At 42.7% G+C, this 18,313-nt stretch overlaps 1 protein-coding gene across 3 annotated transcripts in view; it reads right to left on the bottom strand.

Annotated features, from left to right (window-relative positions):
* The window catches only part of NETO2 (neuropilin and tolloid like 2), a 62,166-nt gene extending 53,342 nt beyond the window's left edge, over window positions 1-8,824 (bottom strand). The window contains exon 1 of one of the 3 annotated variants that reach the window (XM_030925699.1): window positions 8,410-8,824. In XM_030925699.1, the coding sequence (XP_030781559.1) occupies window positions 8,410-8,443 (34 nt within the window). In that variant the 5' untranslated portion in view covers window positions 8,444-8,824. The remainder of the gene's footprint in view (window positions 1-8,409) is intronic. The other 2 variants (XM_030925700.1, XM_030925698.1) reach the window with 2 other exon arrangements.
* Window positions 8,825-18,313: the final 9,489 nt, after the last annotated feature.

Raw genomic sequence — 18,313 nt, 5'->3', positions numbered from 1 at the left:
GAATAGGGCGAATCTGCACAGCAATTAGGGCTAGAAAGATTTACTGATACAGTTTTTGGTAATACAGTTGTGACTATTAATCCATTCTAAATTCTGTATCATTATAAACACAGTTTCCTGAGTTGTATAACAAGGTCTTTGTATACTGCTTGAGTTATAATCAGGCTGAGATATTAAAACAAATTCCATTAATGCTAAACCCTGCCATTATTTAGCACATGAAGCAGTTCTGTGGTTCTTTGTTCTGTCTTTATCCCCAATCTAGGTGCCACTGTTCCCTCTTACCAAAAGGATCAATAATATCTCAAATACAGGAATACTTCAGACTTTGAATTCAATGATAATGTATATAGGAAGGCACTAATCCTATAGGGTAGAAATCTACACACACAAAAAAATTCTAAACTCTTTAACCTGCAATTTGATTGTACAGAGAACTGCTTGTGATTTGATGCTTGAGAAAGGTAGTGCCCACCATTTATGACATTACTCCTGGTTCGAGAGTTGAATTTACTCTTATAATAACCTGTGTACAGATCTGACCTAAAATGAAGCCACTCAGATGATAAAGATAGGTGCTATTCAGGCTGTTAAACAATCCCCAAAGCCACTCCCTTTATTCCTCCTCTTTTTACCCTGAATCACTGTCATTTTAGCTCTAAGCAGAGAATCCTGTTCCTAGGCCTTTCAGTTTTAAGGCCTACTTTCCACTGAAAAAAAAAAAAAAAAATCAAAGTCACATTTATTCTTTTCACTATTACTTAATAGTGGCAATTCTAATGAATGCAATAAATACTGGAAAGAAGACAAGATTATTATTTATAGATTTCAATGTTATTGAAAACCTAAAAACCTCAAGAGAATTACTTGAAAAATTATTACAGCTATTAAGGGAAGAAAGTAAAACTAAAATAAATAAACAACAAATACACTGAATAAAACAGAGCAGTAACATGTTTCTGGGTAGTAAAAGAATGCTGCAAAGATAATGAGTCTTTCCAATAGGCCACACATTTAATAGTGGGTCCTGTTTTTGGACTTAACAAAATGTTTCTGATGCTCATTTTGAAGACTTTGTTATATTGGCCAAAGAAAATTTAGAAATCACATAAAATAAATAAAAACAATACATGATATAGTTATTGTAAAGCTACAGTACTTTAAAAATGTAGTAATGACATAGGAAGAAACAGATGATCTGTTAAACACATGCAGCGACCTACTGTCTAACAGGTAGTGATTCACTTCCTGTTGGCAATGAACCAAATAGACAAGGTCCTTATTCTCCAGCACCTTATAGATAAGAAAATGGAAAAAAATCAAAAGCTCAGAAATAGATATATATATCTCCAAGAATTAATTTTTATTTATTGATTGATCGACACAGAGTCTTACTCTGTCACCTAGGCTGGAGTGCAGTAGCGTGATTTTGGCTCACTCAACCTCCGCCTCTGGGTTCAAGCAATTTTTGTGCCTCAGCTTCTTGAGTAGCTGGGACTACAGGCATGCACCACCACAGCCAGCTCATTCTTTCTATTTTAGTAGAGACGGGGATTCACTGTGTTGGCCAGGCTGGTCTCAAACTACTGGCCTCAAGTGATCTGCTCACCTCAGCCTCCCAAAGTGCTGAGATTACAGGCGTGAGTCACCACACCCAGGCCCAAGAATTTATTATGATATACACGGTATTTGAAATCCTTGGTGAAAGGATGGATTTAATAAGTGGTTCTGGGATAACATATTAATTCCTTGAAATAAAAATAGACCTCACCTTCAAGCTAAAAACAAAAAATAAATACTAAATTGGAAAAAAAAAAGGTGAATTATGTATATACTTTGGGGTGAAGAGCACCTTCATTTACTAACAACAGACAACATAAATAAAAACTAATAATAACTGGGGGAAAAAAGACTAGACCATCATAAAAACGTGCCAAAACCCAAAAAATTCAGCCTTACAAACATACATACATATATATATGTATGTACAGATTCTAGTGTTGGTCAGGCTATAGGAAACTGACATACTCATATAATGCCATTGGATTGTAAATTGACACAACTTTTTGGAGGTTAATCTGGTAGTATATATTAAGGCTCAAAAATGTGCAAATCCCACCAGTATTTCTGCTTCCAGGTATGGGAACTGAATCACTGTGATCGTGGTCCTCAAAATTTAATGTGCATCATAATCACCTTGGGTTTATTAACTCACAGATGGGAGTACTTTCAGAGACTCTGATCCAGTGGGTCTGCGGCAGAGCTTGATAATCGGCTTTTTTAACAAATTCTCTAGTGATACAGAAGCTACTGGAGCCGGGACCACACTGTGAGAACCACTGCAACAGGAGCGTGGCAGATTACTGAAAGCAACAGCCAGAGGTGGCCTTTTCCCTCCTTTGGTGGTGGCAGGAGACATGTTTGGACCAATATGGATTGGGCAGGGCAGGGGTGGGCAAAAAGGAGTTGAGTCGATTTTGGAAACGTTGAACTTGAGGTGAATGCTCTACTAGCTATTCTTATGAGGGCTCTAACAAATACTTCTTGTTTCTGAACATCTGCACTTGCCAGGGACCTTGAACCTCTTTGCTTCCATGAAAGTACACCGTCTAAAACCTGCTTTCTCCAGGAACCCTTTCCAGATTAATTTCACTTGACACCATTCAGACTTTTCACTTCTGATCATTCAACAGCTCTTCATCTCTGTTTTTTATTTTTTTTGTTCTTATACTGATTACACACACTTCTATGTTAGCATTAGGTTTGGCATGAGTAACAGAAATACCTAAACTAACAGTTTAAAACAGGATAGAAACACATCGCTCTGTCATGCGAACAAGCTGGACATAGGGAGTCAGGCGTCAGAATGAAGGCTCTATCAATACCAGGACCTGGGTTCCTTCTGTCTCATTACCCAGCTGTGAGAGGCACATTTCCAAGGTCACCCTATGGTCCAGTATGAGGCTGGAGTGCCAGCTATTCTATCTTCACTATAGCTCCCATGTTTGCATTTTAGTCAGCAAGAATGACGACTTGATAAAGGGGTTTTTTAAAAACTTTCTTTAAAAACACTTTCTTTAAAAACACTTGCGCAGGGCCAGGCGCGGTGGCTCACGCCTGTAATTCCAGCACTTTGTGAGGCTGAGGTGGGCGGATCACGAGGTCAGGAGTTCAAGACTAGCCTGACCAATATGGTGAAACCCTGTTTCTACTAAAAATACAAATATTAGCCAGGCATGGTGGCATGCACCTGTAGTTCCAGCTACTTGGGAGGCTGAGGCAGGAGAACCGCTTCAACCTGAGAGGCAGAGGTTGTGGTGAGCCGAGATCGTGCCACTGCACTCCAGCCTGGGTGACAGGGCAAGACTCCATCTCAAACAAAACAAAACAAAAACACTTGCCCATAATCTACAATGATTTCAAAATAAAAGTTTAAACAACAAAACCAACAATTCCCCTAAGTTGCACACATCATTTTTTACTTATATCTAACTGGCTAGACTTAGTCCCATGGTCACCTAAACCAACAGGAAACTGGGAAATAGTCTTCATTTTGGGGAACTATGCACTCAGTTAAATTCAGAGAATTACTGACAAAGAGTTAAACGGATATTTGCAGACAAGTGGAAGGTTCTGCCACAGTCCCTATAGTGTACTATGTACACAGCAGGCAGTGATCTTTTCAAAATACAAATCAGATCACCTCACAGCCTTGCTTAAAATCTTCCAGTAGAGTCCCATTATAGTTAGAACAAATCCATGCCCCTTACTCTGACTTCGGAGGTCCTGTGTGACCTGGAGCCTGTGTGTCTCTCTGGCCTTCCGAGTGCTCTCTACCAGAACACAGGCCTTCTTCCCATCACTGAAAACACATCAAGCTAATTCTTGCCTTAGGGACCAGCTGTGCCTTCAGCCTAGAATCTCCTTGGCTGATTCCTTCCTGTTGTTCAGGTCTTGTGAGGCTTTTCCAATTTCTAAATAAGCGCTACATTTTCTCCTTCGCTTTGCTTTATTTCACTATTATATTACCTGGTATTTTGAGGCTTGTTTGTTGTCTGTCTCTTCTTACTAGAAAGAAGGGCCTTGTCTGTCTGATTCACTGATGCATCTCCACGGCCTAAAAGGCTATCTGGCCTCAACAGTACTCAATACAGACACGATGAACACATGGGGGTGACTCAGCGTGACTCCAGTGTATCTTCTTTGTATCCGCAACACATAGCACAGTAACTGACAGGCACACATTTTGGATGAACAAACAGTAGCCACACATGTGACCTCGCTTTTTAAAATGTCAGCACAAAAAAATTTAAAATGTGGGAATGGGAAAAGAAATGAGATTCCCCCCTATCCTCCTGAGATACCCTGCCACCACTGTTATTTTCCTCAAGGTGGCTCAATTTACCTTTGCTAGTAATTAAATGAGTCTCTTTCTACATCTTCCTGTGTTAAGCAACTCAGTGGTAAACATAAGGCTTTTAAAATCCAACACAAGATGCTAGAACCACCTCTGCTCATTGCCATTTCCTATAATGACAGCAGAACAGAGTTCAATTAGAGTCCACATACTATTTGACATGGCAGTCACTTGTTTTTGATAAACTATGTTCCAAAGAACAAAAAAGTACCCAAATTTAATCAAACTCAATCATACTTTACTAGTTAAGAACAAAGATGGATGGTGAACTTTGGGATCACTCCAGCCTACATATGCTAATCACATGCCAATCACTTTAGCAAGAAAGAGTAACTGTAGCAGAAGTGCTTTCTCTTTCCTGCAGAATGTGACAAACTCCTCCTTAGTGGAGCTGATCTGAGATGGCACTTTTGTAAGCTCTATTTTAATTACACATCAGTCCTCCTGACTGCACAGTGACTACCATCACCTTCTAACATGATCAGGTCATATTTGAAAGACTACTTGGTATCTTCTAGTACTGTAATTTCCAGTGTTACTCCAGGCACATTTAAACCAACATGTCTTAATGTCATTTTCATTAGAAAGGATTGAACTTTCAGATTACTATACCCTGCAATTTTGGAAGCAATATAACAAACACGTTGAAGTGTCAGTTCTTGGAGCCACCCTGGTGTTGGAGGTGATTGAGAGGGCAAGGCCTCCCACCAATCACAGCAACTCTGTTCTTTTCTGTTGTCCCTTTTTTTAAAGTGCTTCCTCACAAGAGTTCCTTTGAAGTTTGGAAACCACTGGATTAGACCTCCTCTTAAGATGCTCCTTTCCAACTCAAAGATCATAGTAATTTGAATCTCCAGTGCCTCAAGGAGACGTATTTCTAAGTATCAATAATTATTCTATAGGAGCGTAAGTTGAAAAATGATAGGAGATCATGCTGGATGGGTGGTACTCCAAGAGAAGGAGGTAGTCTATTGTTTTAAAATTTCAGATATGAACTTTATTTATAGTCTATCATTTTTCTATCTTTTCTAAAAAGGACTGAAAGTGGCTTTGATTTCAACTTGTTTTGTCATGCAGGGTCTTTCCTAAACAGTGATTTTAATTTCAAAATGAAAGATAAACCAGATTGCGGTTGAGGATTTACTACAACAAAACCATTACTTAATAAGAGTTTTCAATTAACAGTGTTGAAACAGTTCTTCCCAAAGCCTGGAAGAAAAAGCCAAAAAGTTGATTTTTAACAAGGCTTTAGTATTAAAGGACAAGTTTTTCAGTACCACACTTATTTCTGTATAACTAGTTTACGTTCTTGGGTGAGATGTAAGAATGAATAACAGGAGTTAATACTTGTACCATCTCAGACAAGATTTTTAAATACAGTGCCAAGGAATATTTTTGCTCTGTTACAACACAAATTTAACCAGTTTCTACAGCTTTAAAGATCGCTGAGTTGAATAGATTCTCCTGAAGCAAGTGTGCAGAATAAGAACAAAAATGGATTTATAATCCTCATGTAATATTTTCATGGGACTATAATGCTTAGTTAACCTTGACAGAAGGTTAACTCAAATTCTGTGAGGGCTAGAGTGATCACAAACAGTTAAAAGTGAATTATTTAGTTTCCACAACACAGGAAACGTTTAAAAGCTTAGTAAGGTTATTCTTTTGTCTTAATGGCTGAAAGTAAAACAAGAATAATCAGGGGCATCTTAAAGAACTCAAATTACTTTCTACTTAAAATCTCACACACTCATTATGGCTGATTTATTTTAGTAGAAACTGACCGTAATATTCCAAACAAGGCGTCTGTGGGTAATATCTACTATTATGTAAATGTTAAATAGCTGCTTCAGATAAGAACCTCTTTGATGTTGAAGCAATACACTTGATAGGATAAAAGGAAAACTTCTTCATGCCTTGGGACACACAATGAGTAGTTAGTAATGGGAAAGCCCGGTACCTTTTTAAAAGGCAATTTTTAAAAATTAAAATATTGATTTTTAAATAGGTTATACATGCGTTTGGTTAAAAAAAAAATCAAGTGATACAAATGAGTGTGCAGTGAAACCAGTCTTCCCTTCATTCTTGTCTTTCAATCCCCTAGATTTCTGTATTAGAATCAACTACTGTTAACAATTTCTTGAATCTTTCCAGACCAGTTCTTGGCATTTATAAGTTAATACCACAGAAGACATTAAAAATAGCTTGCTTTCTCTCTAGGAAGCCGCCACCAACAGCAGCAACAAAAAAACCAATAATTCAGCTTGAGCTTTAAAAATCCTCTAGCATGTAAAAATAGTGTAGGCTGACTAACACCGAAAAAAGAAAAGCCAGACACTATATTGTTTTCACCGTAGCTCTGCCATCATCACAATCCTTTCCTGAAAGGTGCAACACCCAACGCTTCACCACGACGGCCACAGAGGGCAGTGTGCACCCACGGCAAAGGCGAGGGCGAAGGCAGAAACGCTGCAAATCTCTTCACCATTGGAGGAGGCTCTACCAGCCTCTCTACCCTATCCAGCTCGATTTTAGCAAGTTCTGCAGGTAAAGTGGTGTGACAGATCTACGCGATTTCATCCGGGGGCTGCTCTCGGATGCACGGTAACATGCTGACAACCTTACCGTAGTGAGGGGGCAATCTGACAACGGCAGAAAATTCAGATAAGCAGCACGATCAGAAATCCTAGCGTGCATACGATTTATCACGAAAGAGTAAAACAAAACATTCCTTTTCCAGGAATTAAATTACTGAATCTCAATTACGAATTTAGGAATAAGTGGAGAGTAGATAATGTGTCCGATTAAAATCAAAAGCAAAATTATACTGCACTTTCTAATAAAACAAATTTGAAGAAAGTGTTGTTAGGGAGCAGGAAAAACACCATGATCTGTCACTCTACAAATATTAAGATACAATGCTGAGTTATACATGACACCGTCAATAACGCCTCAGCTGTACTCTTCATATTTTTAAAAAAGAACATGTCATGACATTACAAACATGTCAACTTTCAATTTAAATCAGCAGGGGGGGAAAGGGAAGTCCTTTACTGAGTGGTGGTGCTGTTTTCCCTCTGAAAATTGAAAAGGCGATTTATTCAGTCCGAGTTTCAGGAGCAACTTTGTATCCCATCCCTAATTATCTATGTATATAAATTTTCATCTAAATTACCGCCTCCTGGGAAATGCAAAGCGGGTGGAGTGTGTTTTAGAGCTCTGTGCTCTTGGCAAGCCAACTGTTTTAATTCCCGGTACAACAAATTAGTAAGAACCGAACACCAGCGGCGGGGAATTCTGAGACCACTGGGGAGCGCGAGGAGCGCGGTTCCGGGGAGCGCCGCGTCCCGGGAAGCGCCCGGGCTCAGCCCGAGCAGCAGCGCTCCCCGGGGGCCTGGCCGAGCCGGATCCGCGGCGCCCGCGCGCCGCACCCGGAGCCCGCAGTGGTGCCGCAGCCTCCGCGGCCGCAGCAGGTGGGACCCGGCCGGCCCCGTTCCCCGCCGCGAGGTGCGGGCGCCGCGGGGCTCTTCGAAAACGGCTGCACGACGTCACGGCCGCGGCTTTTATTGTTCGCGTGGAATTACTTCTTGCCATCACATCTGGAGAAACAGCGGCCTTCGCTCCACGACAGAAATCTCACAACTTTGCAAAGGGATACGCGGAATTCTACCGAAGCGGCGCCAGGGCGCCGCTCGGAGGGCCCCCTGGGCCCACGGGCCTCCTGGCCACCCTCCCGACCCGATCCCCCTTCCCACTCGCGCCCCGCGAACGTCGGCCAGACTCGCAAGGGTCGGAAGCGGCGCGCCCGGAGAGCCGGTGGAGCCGGGCACGGCGCGCGCCCCGCGGTCCGCTCAGAGTAGCCGCGAGCCCCGCCAGACAAAGAGGCGCGTCGGGTCCCGGGCGCGGGTAAGGGACGCAGAGGCGCAGGCAGGGCGGCGCGCTAGCCTCGGCCCGCAGGGGGCGCCGTCCGCGGCCCCAGCGCCAGTCCTTACCTTTAAGGACCGAGCAGAGCCGCTCCAGGGCCATGTTCCCAAGCTGCCCGGCGCTTCGCGAGGGGCTGAGGTGGTGGTGGCGGCGGCGGTGGCGCTCACGGCCCGGCGCGGCGGCGGTGGCCCCGCTCTGTCCCCATCGCCGACCGGCAGCTGCCTCCCCGCGGGGTAGGGCTCAGGTCCTGCGGCCCGCCATGCCCGAGCCCCCCGGTGGGCTCCCGCGCGGCCCGAGCCCCCCGACGGGCGCCGCCTCCTGCTCCGCGGCGCCCCGTCCCATCGACCGCCCGAGGGCCGAGGAGTGCGGGCGCGCGGCGCGGGAGTGGCTGGCAGCTCCGCCCGCGGCCCAGGTGCGGGATCCACTGAAGTGGCGGGCGCGAGGCGCCCAGTCTCATTTAAGCAGGGAGCGCGAGCGCCGCGTGCCGGCCGCGCTGCCTGTGCGCATGTGCCCGCCCTGCCCCGCCCCGCGCCCCGCGCGCCCGCCGCGGCCTCGCGCCCTGGGACGGCGTTGCTCCCCGCCGGCTGCAGTTAGGGCTGGAGGCCGGCGGGCCGCGGGGTCCGCGGGGGGCTCGCGGGGGCGCCTCTTGCCGTGGCTGCGCAGCGGCCTCCTCCGAGAGGCTGGCGCCGGGGCAGTGCCCGGCCTGTGCCCAGCCGCCGCGCAGGGCGCTCGGGGCAACTGGCCGAGCCCTCGAGGCCTCCCGCCTGACGGAGGCGCCCGGGAAGCGCCGCCCACCTCGGCCCCGCGCCCTTGCCGGCCTGCGAGGTATCCGCCAGCCCTCGCCGGCCTGCGAGGTATCCGCCAGCCCTCGCAGACAGAGGGGCGCCGGCCCCTGGTCCCCTAGACCTCCATTGAAGGTCAAAACTTTGCCCAGCTCAGCCTTGCTCGACCTGGGGCAGGGAGGCGCGGACCTCGGCAGAGGGAGCCCGAGGCTCTCCGTGCTCTTCGCGCCGGTGAGTTCCCGACCCGCGGCGCTGCCGGCGTTTCCCCAGCGCCCGCCAGGTTGACGGACAGTTTAGTACCAACTCCTCAGACTCCCCCCTCATGAAGTAGGTTTTAGGGAATGGGAAAGTCGAGGCCAGAGAGGTGAAGCCATTCGTCCAGAGCCACACAGCGAATGAGCGGCGGGGCTGTGCACCCTCCCCACGGGCTGCCCTCTTAGCAGCTAGCCACTACGCTGGGCAGCTTCGCCCGCTGATGGGAGTCTCCAGGTCTGCCAACAACTGCCTGGCTCTTGGTGGTATTCTTGATCCTGCTTTATTTTCTCCATAGCGGTTATCGCACTGATATGACATTCCTTATTTATTTGTTCATCCTTTATATCTCCTTCACCCCCACACCATTAAGATATCAGCTGCTTGCAGTCAGGGAGACTGCATTCATTTTTTTCATTCCACACCTATGTATTGGGTTTATGTGCAAAAGACAATGATTGGTGCTGGAGATACAAGCGTGATCAAGGCCTTACCATAATAGACTGTTTATGCCTGTCTCTGTGTGTAGTAGGAACTCAATAAATGTTTGTTCAACCAATTGTAGGGAAAGACAATGTCAGGCAACTGAAACATTTTTCAAGTGTTAAGCTCTTTTCTCTTACTTTTTATACCTCCAAGAAAGACACAAAAGCATAAATCACGAGATTTACAAAGGAAAAACATATTTAACACCAATTAATACCCAGGTGTTTCACCCTTTGCCGTGTGCTATGGATGGGGGTATAAAAGATGGGTAAGTTTGGGTTCCTAAAGGTAACCACCTACTACAGTTAAGATCGCATGCAAGAATCAATTAGGAAATTAAACATTTAAGAACTTTTTGCCATGGATATAAAAAGGTGGCTCACACGTGTAATCCCAGCACTTTGGGAGACCGAGGCAGGTGGGTCACCTGAGGTCAGGGGTTCGAGACCAGCCTGGCCAACATGGCGAAACCCCATCTTTACTAAAAATACAAAAATTAGCTGGGCGTGGTGGCATGTGCCTGTAGTCCCAGCTACTAGAGAGGCTGAGGCAGGAGAATCACTTGAACCCAGGAGGTGGAGGTTGCAGTGAGTTGAGATCACGTCATGCACTCCAGCCTGGGCAACAGTGAGACTCCATCTCAAATAATAATAATAATAAGGTAGCATATTAGTAGAATAGGACAGTAAGAAGACAATATTAAGTATAAGTCACAAAGAACAGTGAACCGAAAAAATTTGAGAGGAAGGGGCTCTCAAATAAGGGGCTCTTAAGAACACAGTAGGTTCTTAATGCGAAGTTGTTGACTGAAGGAAAAATCTGTGTGTGATGTCATCAGAGAAGGCTTCCTGAAGGAGGTGACACACAAACCGTGGAAATGCTTGGGGTGGCAAGAGGAGAGGAGGCAGAAGAGCTCAGCAGGCAGGGAGCAGGGTGAGCCTGGAACGTGGGGTGAGTGTTGTGTTTGGTATTCAAGATGAGGTTGGACATGGTGGGCTTTGATTATGGAGATAGGTGCTCAAATGCTAGTTAGGTGAATGATTACTTTTAATAGTGGAGTAATGGAGTTCTGGGAAGATTCTTTTGGCAGTTGAGGTTGTAATAAAAGGGGAGAGATTAGAGCAACCACAAGAATACCAAAAGCAGATCTATAATACTTCTACATTTACATTTACTTTAGAAGCTCTTACTTGTATTATTTTGATTAAACCTAAAAAGTCTTTTTGCCTTTAGAATGTTGGCTTGGAAGTAGATTCCAACTGGGAATGTTCATTTTGTGGCTCCCTTTTAAGACACCTACCTTTTAGATGTGCTGGTGGAATTGTCTGCAGTCGATTTTTCGAGGAATGTAGGAAAGCACAGATCATAGCTGAGACTACTGTGTGGCCATATGTTAGCCAAATCAAAAGCGAAGCGGTTTTCATATCTCTCACTTGGGCGTTCTCTATTTGAATTATTATTTTCCTGGAAGATCACCCAGTGGCACCCAGTCTGTTCTCAGATTACCTGGCAGTTTCCGGGTGACTGAGGACTCAGCTTTCCTTGGGTCCTGCCGGTCTCCCAGGCATCCATTCGGGCTCTCCAGCTCCTCACAGTCATTCCTATAGGTTGAATTGGGTTTTCTCTAAGTCTCATGTAGTACTTGAATGGTATTGCATGGCATTTACTTGTTACTAGAATGAATCTTTATTTATTTATTTTTTTTTTGAGATGGAGTCTCTGTCACCAAGGCTGGAGTGCAATGGCTCCATCTCTGCTCACTGCAACCTCTGCCTCCCGGGTTCAAGCGATTCTCCTGCCTCAGCCTCTCAAGTGGCTGGGATTACAGGCGCCTGCCACTACACCTGGCTAATTTTTTTCTTTGTATTTTTAGTAGAAATGAGTATTCACCATGTTGGTCAGGCTGGTCTTGAACTCCCAACCTCAGGTGATCTGCCCGCCTGGGCCTCCCAAAGTGCTGGGATTACAGGTGTGAGCCACCACACCCAGCCGAATGAACCATTTTTTAAAAGGAAGCATTGTATTGTCATTGTTTATACACTTAACAGATATTTGTCGTGTCTCTGTTTTGCTGTTGTTTGGGAGTGTTAACATTTTATTACATTACAGGAATAAAGCAGGTTGTTGCATTTGGAGATTGTTACTTACTGTCTGTGTCCCCTCCTAGTTCATATGTTGAAGCCCTAACCCGCAGTGAGGCTGTATTTGAAGAGGAGGGCCTTGAGGGAAGTAATTAAGGTTAAATGAGGCCGTATGGGTGGGTCCCTGATCTGAAAGAAATAGTGTCCTGTTGGGAAGAGACATCAGAGAGCCTGCTGTCTCTTCATGCACAGGCACCAGGAAAGGCCATGTGAGGACACAACAAGAAGGCAGTCATCTGCAAGCCAGGAAGAGCATCCTCATCAGAAACTGAATTGGCTCCTGCCTTGATCTGGGACTTCAGCCTCCAGAACTTTGAGGAAGTATGTCTGTTGTTTCAGCTACCCAGTCTATGGTATTTTGTTGTGGCAGGCTGAACCAGCTAATACAGAGATTAGAACTAAGGAAAGTAGAGGAATTTTAAAAGAACCAAACTTTTATGTGTAGAAACTATTTGTAGTAAATTATAATATGGATCTTGAACTTTACAGGGTGCAAATATGGCTACAGCAATGGTGACGTTTAGTGAAAAACAATCAGGTGGGTTCTCAGTATATGAAGATTTCAGTGTTTATTACACAACTGTAGGTTTTTTAGGGGAGGAAAATTATAGTTTTTAAAAAGTGCATTCTATTAGTCTGCTCAGGCTGCCGTGGCAGAATTACAGTGTAGCTATACTGGGTGACTTACAGTGTAGAAATGTATTTTCTCACAGTTATGAAGGCTGGTTTCTGCTGAGGCCTCTCTCCTGGCTTGCGGACTGTCACCTTCTCACTGTGTCTTCAGCGGCCTTTTACTCTTTCTATGCGCACCCCTGGTCTCTTCCTCTTCTCATAAGGACACCAGTTCTATTGGATTAGGGTCCAACCCTTCTGACCTCATTTAACCTTAATTATTTCCTTAAAGGTCCTGTCTCCAAAAAGTTATATAGAGGGATAGGGCTTTGACATGTGAATTTGTGGGAAACACAATTCAGCCCATAAAATGCATGAACCACAATCATTCCTGTGTTATTGATATTGAAGAAGAGCTGTCAGGGAGTCAAAGACTTCTTTCAGTAACACTGTCCCCTAAACTTCTAAATTTCTGGTTAGCATAATTTTAAACCAAGAATGCTTTTAAGAAATATTGCTTTCGGCCAGGCGCGGTGGCTCATCCTGTAAATCCCAGCACTTTGTGAGGGAGGCCGGAGACGGGCGGATCACGAGGTCCAGGAGATCGGATAAGACAGCCTGGCTTGTTTATACCACTGATTCACTCAACCTGTCCCTGTCTATGTACTTAAAAAATCCAAAAAACTCGCAGCGCGGTTGCCGACGAGGCGAGAGGGCGCACTGTCGAGTCCCAGCTACTCGGGAGGCTGAGGCAGGAGGATGGCGTAAACCCGGGAGGACGGAGCTTGCAGTGAGCTGAGATCCGGCCACTGCACTCCAGCCTGGGGGGAAGAGCAAAGACTCTGTCTCAAAAACAAAAAAAAAAAAAAAAAAAAAAAAAAAAAAAAAAAAAAAAAAAAATTCTGGTCATTAGGAGAGAGGCCTCAGCAGAAACCAGCTTTCATTTGATTGTGAAAAACTAAGAAATGCCCGAATTTTAGTCATGTGCTGCATAATGACCTCTTGGTGAATGATGGACCACATACACAACTGTGGTCCCATAAGATTATAATACCATATTTTTACTGTACCTTTTCTATGTTTAGATATAATTAGATACACAAATACTTACCATTGTGTTGTAATTGCCTACACTATTCAGTACAGTCACATGGTGTACAGGTTTGTAGCATAGGAATAATACGCTAAACTGTAGAGCCTAGGTGTGTAATAGGCTACACCATCTAGATGTGTGTAAGGACACTCCATGAAGTTTGCACAATGATGCATTTCTTAGAATGTATGTCTGTCGTTAAGTGACATATGACTGTTTTTTTCTAAGAATAAAGTTACTAACATATGTGGTATCTTTTTTTTTCTTTAAAACCAGAATCCCATGTTGAAAAGAGATGTGTTTGTTTAAACCTATTTACTTTCTAACCTGGTGTTCTTTTATTAAAAAACAACACTCCCCTCTAAAAAAAAAAAACCTATTTACTAAAAGCTGAAACAAATGCTACTTTACTGGCACAATATGAAACCATAAAGTGTAAATTCTTGATACAGTTATTTGGTAATGTTTGTTAAATAATAAAAATTTCTTATAAATTCAACTTAAGGGCTTAATGAACTATGAATATCTGTGCTGGCTTATATGCTTACGCTATTTAAAACAAACATGACTGGAATGCATCTATTCAACTATATGTCACTGTTATTTAACTGTTATATTTTTGAGAAAGGTATATTAAATTATTGTACTGTTAACAAATCTCAAACTATTTTGTGCTATAAAATATGTAATCTAAGACTTGTAATGAAACTTCTGTTTCTGGATATATGATCTGCAAAGGGATCTTTGGGAAAGTTTTATAAGATTTTTTAAAAAATTGTGAAATATAATCTATATTTAGAAAAGCACCTTAAACAAATATGTATGTACAATTTAATAAAGTGAAGGGCCATGAAAATACTACCCAAATCAAGAAATGAAACATCGCTTATGTACTAAAGTCCTCCATGTGCCTCTGCTTGGTCGTAATCTTCTCCCAGTTCCCTAGAGTTTATTACTGTTCTGACTTTTGTTGTTTCCTACCTTTTCTTTGTAGTTTTTAAAATAAATATATCCTTAAACAATATAGTTTAATTTTTCTTGTTTTTGAACTTTATATGTATGAGTGGATCATGATGTGTGTATGCTTTTGTGTTTTGCTTTTTGGCTTAACTTTGTGAGATTAATCCATGTGGTGTGTGCAAGTATAGTTCATGAAATGTCATGGCTGTATAGTATTTCATTGTGTAAAAATCCATGTAGATGGATATTTAGGCAGTTTCTAGATTTTGGCCATTCTGAACATAGTTGCTATGAATATTTTTATACCTATAACCTGGTGCAAATGTGTGAAAATTTCTTAAGAGTAGAAGTGATATGTAGATTTAGAGTATGCATATCTTCTACTCTAAATAAAACCAACCACTGCTTTTACTTTTTTTTTTTTAAACTTTGTCCCGCTAAGAGTGTATCAGACTTCTGTTGTGCCACATCCATACCAACATTTGGTTATTGTCAGCAGTTAATACTTTTTGTCAATCCTTTTGCTCAATTTTTTATTGAACTGTCTTTTTCTTTCTAAATAATTTTGTAGGATTTCTAGATTTTGAATACAGTCATTTTTATTTGTTGAAAGTGTCTTCTTTCATTTGGTGACTTGTCTTCACACTTTCAGACTTCTTATAGTTCTTGTGGATAGAGTTACTAATTTTAATATACTTCAATATATCAGAAATTTCCTTTATAGTGTTTTTTTAATGAATAGGAAACCCACCCTCTAGTATCATGAAGTTATTAAATTAAGTACTAGAAGCATTCGTATTTCACCTTCAATCCACCTGGAATTGATTTTTCTGTGTGATGGGAGTGCAGTTATCTTTTAGTTAATGAATTGTCTCAACTTTTTTATTGTTAAAAGGCTGTTCATATTCCTCTGCTCTGTGGTGTTACCTCCTTCCTGAATCAAACGTCCATGTATATGAGTCTTTCTCTGCACTCTCTAATATGTTCCATTGGTCTGTCTCTTCACCAATACCACACTGTTAATCACCTTAACCCTCCCCCCGCTTTTTTTTTTCAGAGACAGAGTTTCACTCTTGTTGTCCAGGCTGGAGGGCAATGGCATAATTTGGCTCACTGCAATGTCTGCCTCCTAGGTTCAAGCAGTTCTCCTGCCTCAAGACTCCCGAGTAGCTGGGATTACAGGCGTGTGCCATGACGCCCAGCTAATTTTTGTATTATTAGTGAAGACAGGGTTTCATCATGTTGGCCAGTCTGATCTCGAACTCCTGACTTCAGGTGATCCAACCGTCTCGGCCTCTCAAAGTGCTGGGATTACAGGTGTGAGCCACCATGCCTGGCCTAATCACCCTAACTTTATTATTTTGTTAACTGGTAGAGCAGGTCCTTGTTCTTTTTCAAGATTGTCTTGGCTGTTCTTGTTCTTTTATATTTCCGTATACATTTTAGAAACCTCTTAGCAAGCTCAGCAACACAACACCCCATTGGGATGAGTGGAGTTGGGAGGGCTTTGACATCTTTACAATTTTGAGTCTTCCTGTCCATTAACATGGTACAGATGGGCATTTATTGAAAATTTCCGTAGTGTTTCTCAGAAAAGTTTTATAATTTACCAGAAAGAGATGTGTGCCACATCCACATTAGCACTTTGAATTGTCAGCATTCTTTGTTTTATCCGTGAAAGCATTCTTTATTCATGATAGATATGTAGTGGTATCTCTTCATAGTTTTAGTATTCATTTCCCTAATGGCTTATCCTGTTGAACATCTTTTCATATGCTTATTTGCTACCCATATATCCTCTTTATTGAAGTATCCTCAAATTATTGCCTACTCAAATTGTTTTTTATTTTTACTGGTGAAAATTTGTCTATTTAGAATTAGCCAGCTGGACTCAGTTTAGATGATTCCAATTTTGTTGGCAACATCCAAAGCATCATAAACAGGAGCCAGTCAAACACACGCCTTCTCTCCACTGGGCCTGATTGACAGGCCACATCAGTGTCACAGATCTGCTCCACATCCTGTTTGCTCTGCTGCTTGTTGGCTTTGCCATCCACAATGACCTCAAGTGTGTCGTTATCTTCTGTCTTCTTCATGGCACACTCAACGGTCAGGGGGAATCAGGCAGAGTGGTCAAGCTTGTTTCTCCTGGGGGCACTCTTCTGAGGATATCTGGGTTGTCTCTAGAGCTGTAGTGTTTTGAGGTGCTGGAAGGTGGGTGAAGTGCAGACACCCCTTTTTGTGTGTGGCTGTGGATGCTTTCCAGCACTGCCTTCTTGGCCTTCAAAGCTTTTGCTTTGGTTTCAGCTTTGGGAGAGGCAGAAGCTTCCTTAGGTGTCATCTTGTCCGAGTTTTTGTATTGTTGAGTTTTGAGAATTCTTTATAGATTCAGATACAAGTCTGTTGTTGGATATGTGATTTGAAAATATTTTCTTGGCCGGGCATGGTGCCTTATGGCTATAATCCCAGCACTTTGGGAGGCTGAAGCAGGTGGATCACTTGAGGTTAGCAGTTTGAGACCAGCCTGACCAACATGGTGAAACCCCGTTTCTACTAAAAATACAAAAATTAGCCAGGCATGGTGTCACACACCTGTAGTCCCAACTACTTGGGAGGCTGAGGCAGGAGAATTGCTTGAACCTGGGAGGCGGAGGCTGCAGTGAGCCGAGATCATACCACTGTACTCCAGCCTGGGTGACAGAGCACGACTCCATCTCAAAAAAAAAATTTTTTTTCTTTGCACATATAGCTTGTCCATTCTCTCAGAAGTGTCTTTGTCAAAGCTAACATTTTTAATTTAGATGAAGTCACATTTATTAGTTTTTAAAAGGAATCATAACTTTGGTGTCATTTCTAAGAACTCTGCTTAACCCTAGCCTATGAAGATATTCTATGTGTTCTTTTAAAGTTTTATAGTTTTAATTTTATATTTAAATTTATGACCCACTTTGAGTTAATTTTTGTGTAAGGTGTGAGGTTTAGATCAAGGTTCTTTTTTTCTCCTTTGCCCTTTGTATTTATGGCAAATACAGATGATCAATTTTTCTGACACTGTTTGTTGAAAAGACTGACTTCCACTTAGTAACTTCTACATCTTTGTCAAACATCAAATGTCTGTATTTGTGTGAGTTTATTCCTGGACTCTGTTTTATTCCATTGGTCTATGTGTCTCTCTTTGCCAATACCACACTGTCTTTATTACTCTAGCTTTATAACAAGTTTTAAAGTCACATAGTTTGATTTCTTCAACTTTGTCTTCTTTTTCAACATTGTTTTAAACTAGTCTATTTTCTCTTTCATATAAGTTGCACAAAATCTTGTCCATGTCCACAAAAAGATACTGCTGGGATTTTGATAGGGGTGGCGTGAAATGTACAGATCACTTTGGGGAGTATTGGCATCTCCTAATCCATGAACACACTGACTTTCTATTGAAGTCTTCCTTGGTTTCTTTCATCACGTTTCTTCTTTAATATGTGCATCTAATGTTATAAATACCACCCCCCAGCACTGCCTCCTGCAAATTTTGTTATGTTGTATTTTTCATTTGGCTCAAAATATTTTAAAATTTCCTTTGAGACTTCCTGTTTGACCCTATGGTTATTTAAAATATCTGGGTATTTTCCATGGATCTCCCTAGTTCAAT

The sequence above is a fragment of the Rhinopithecus roxellana genome, chromosome 20, assembly GCF_007565055.1.
Source record: "Rhinopithecus roxellana isolate Shanxi Qingling chromosome 20, ASM756505v1, whole genome shotgun sequence".
NCBI lineage: Eukaryota > Metazoa > Chordata > Mammalia > Primates > Cercopithecidae > Rhinopithecus > Rhinopithecus roxellana.
This window is presented reverse-complemented; position numbering and strand designations above follow the sequence as displayed.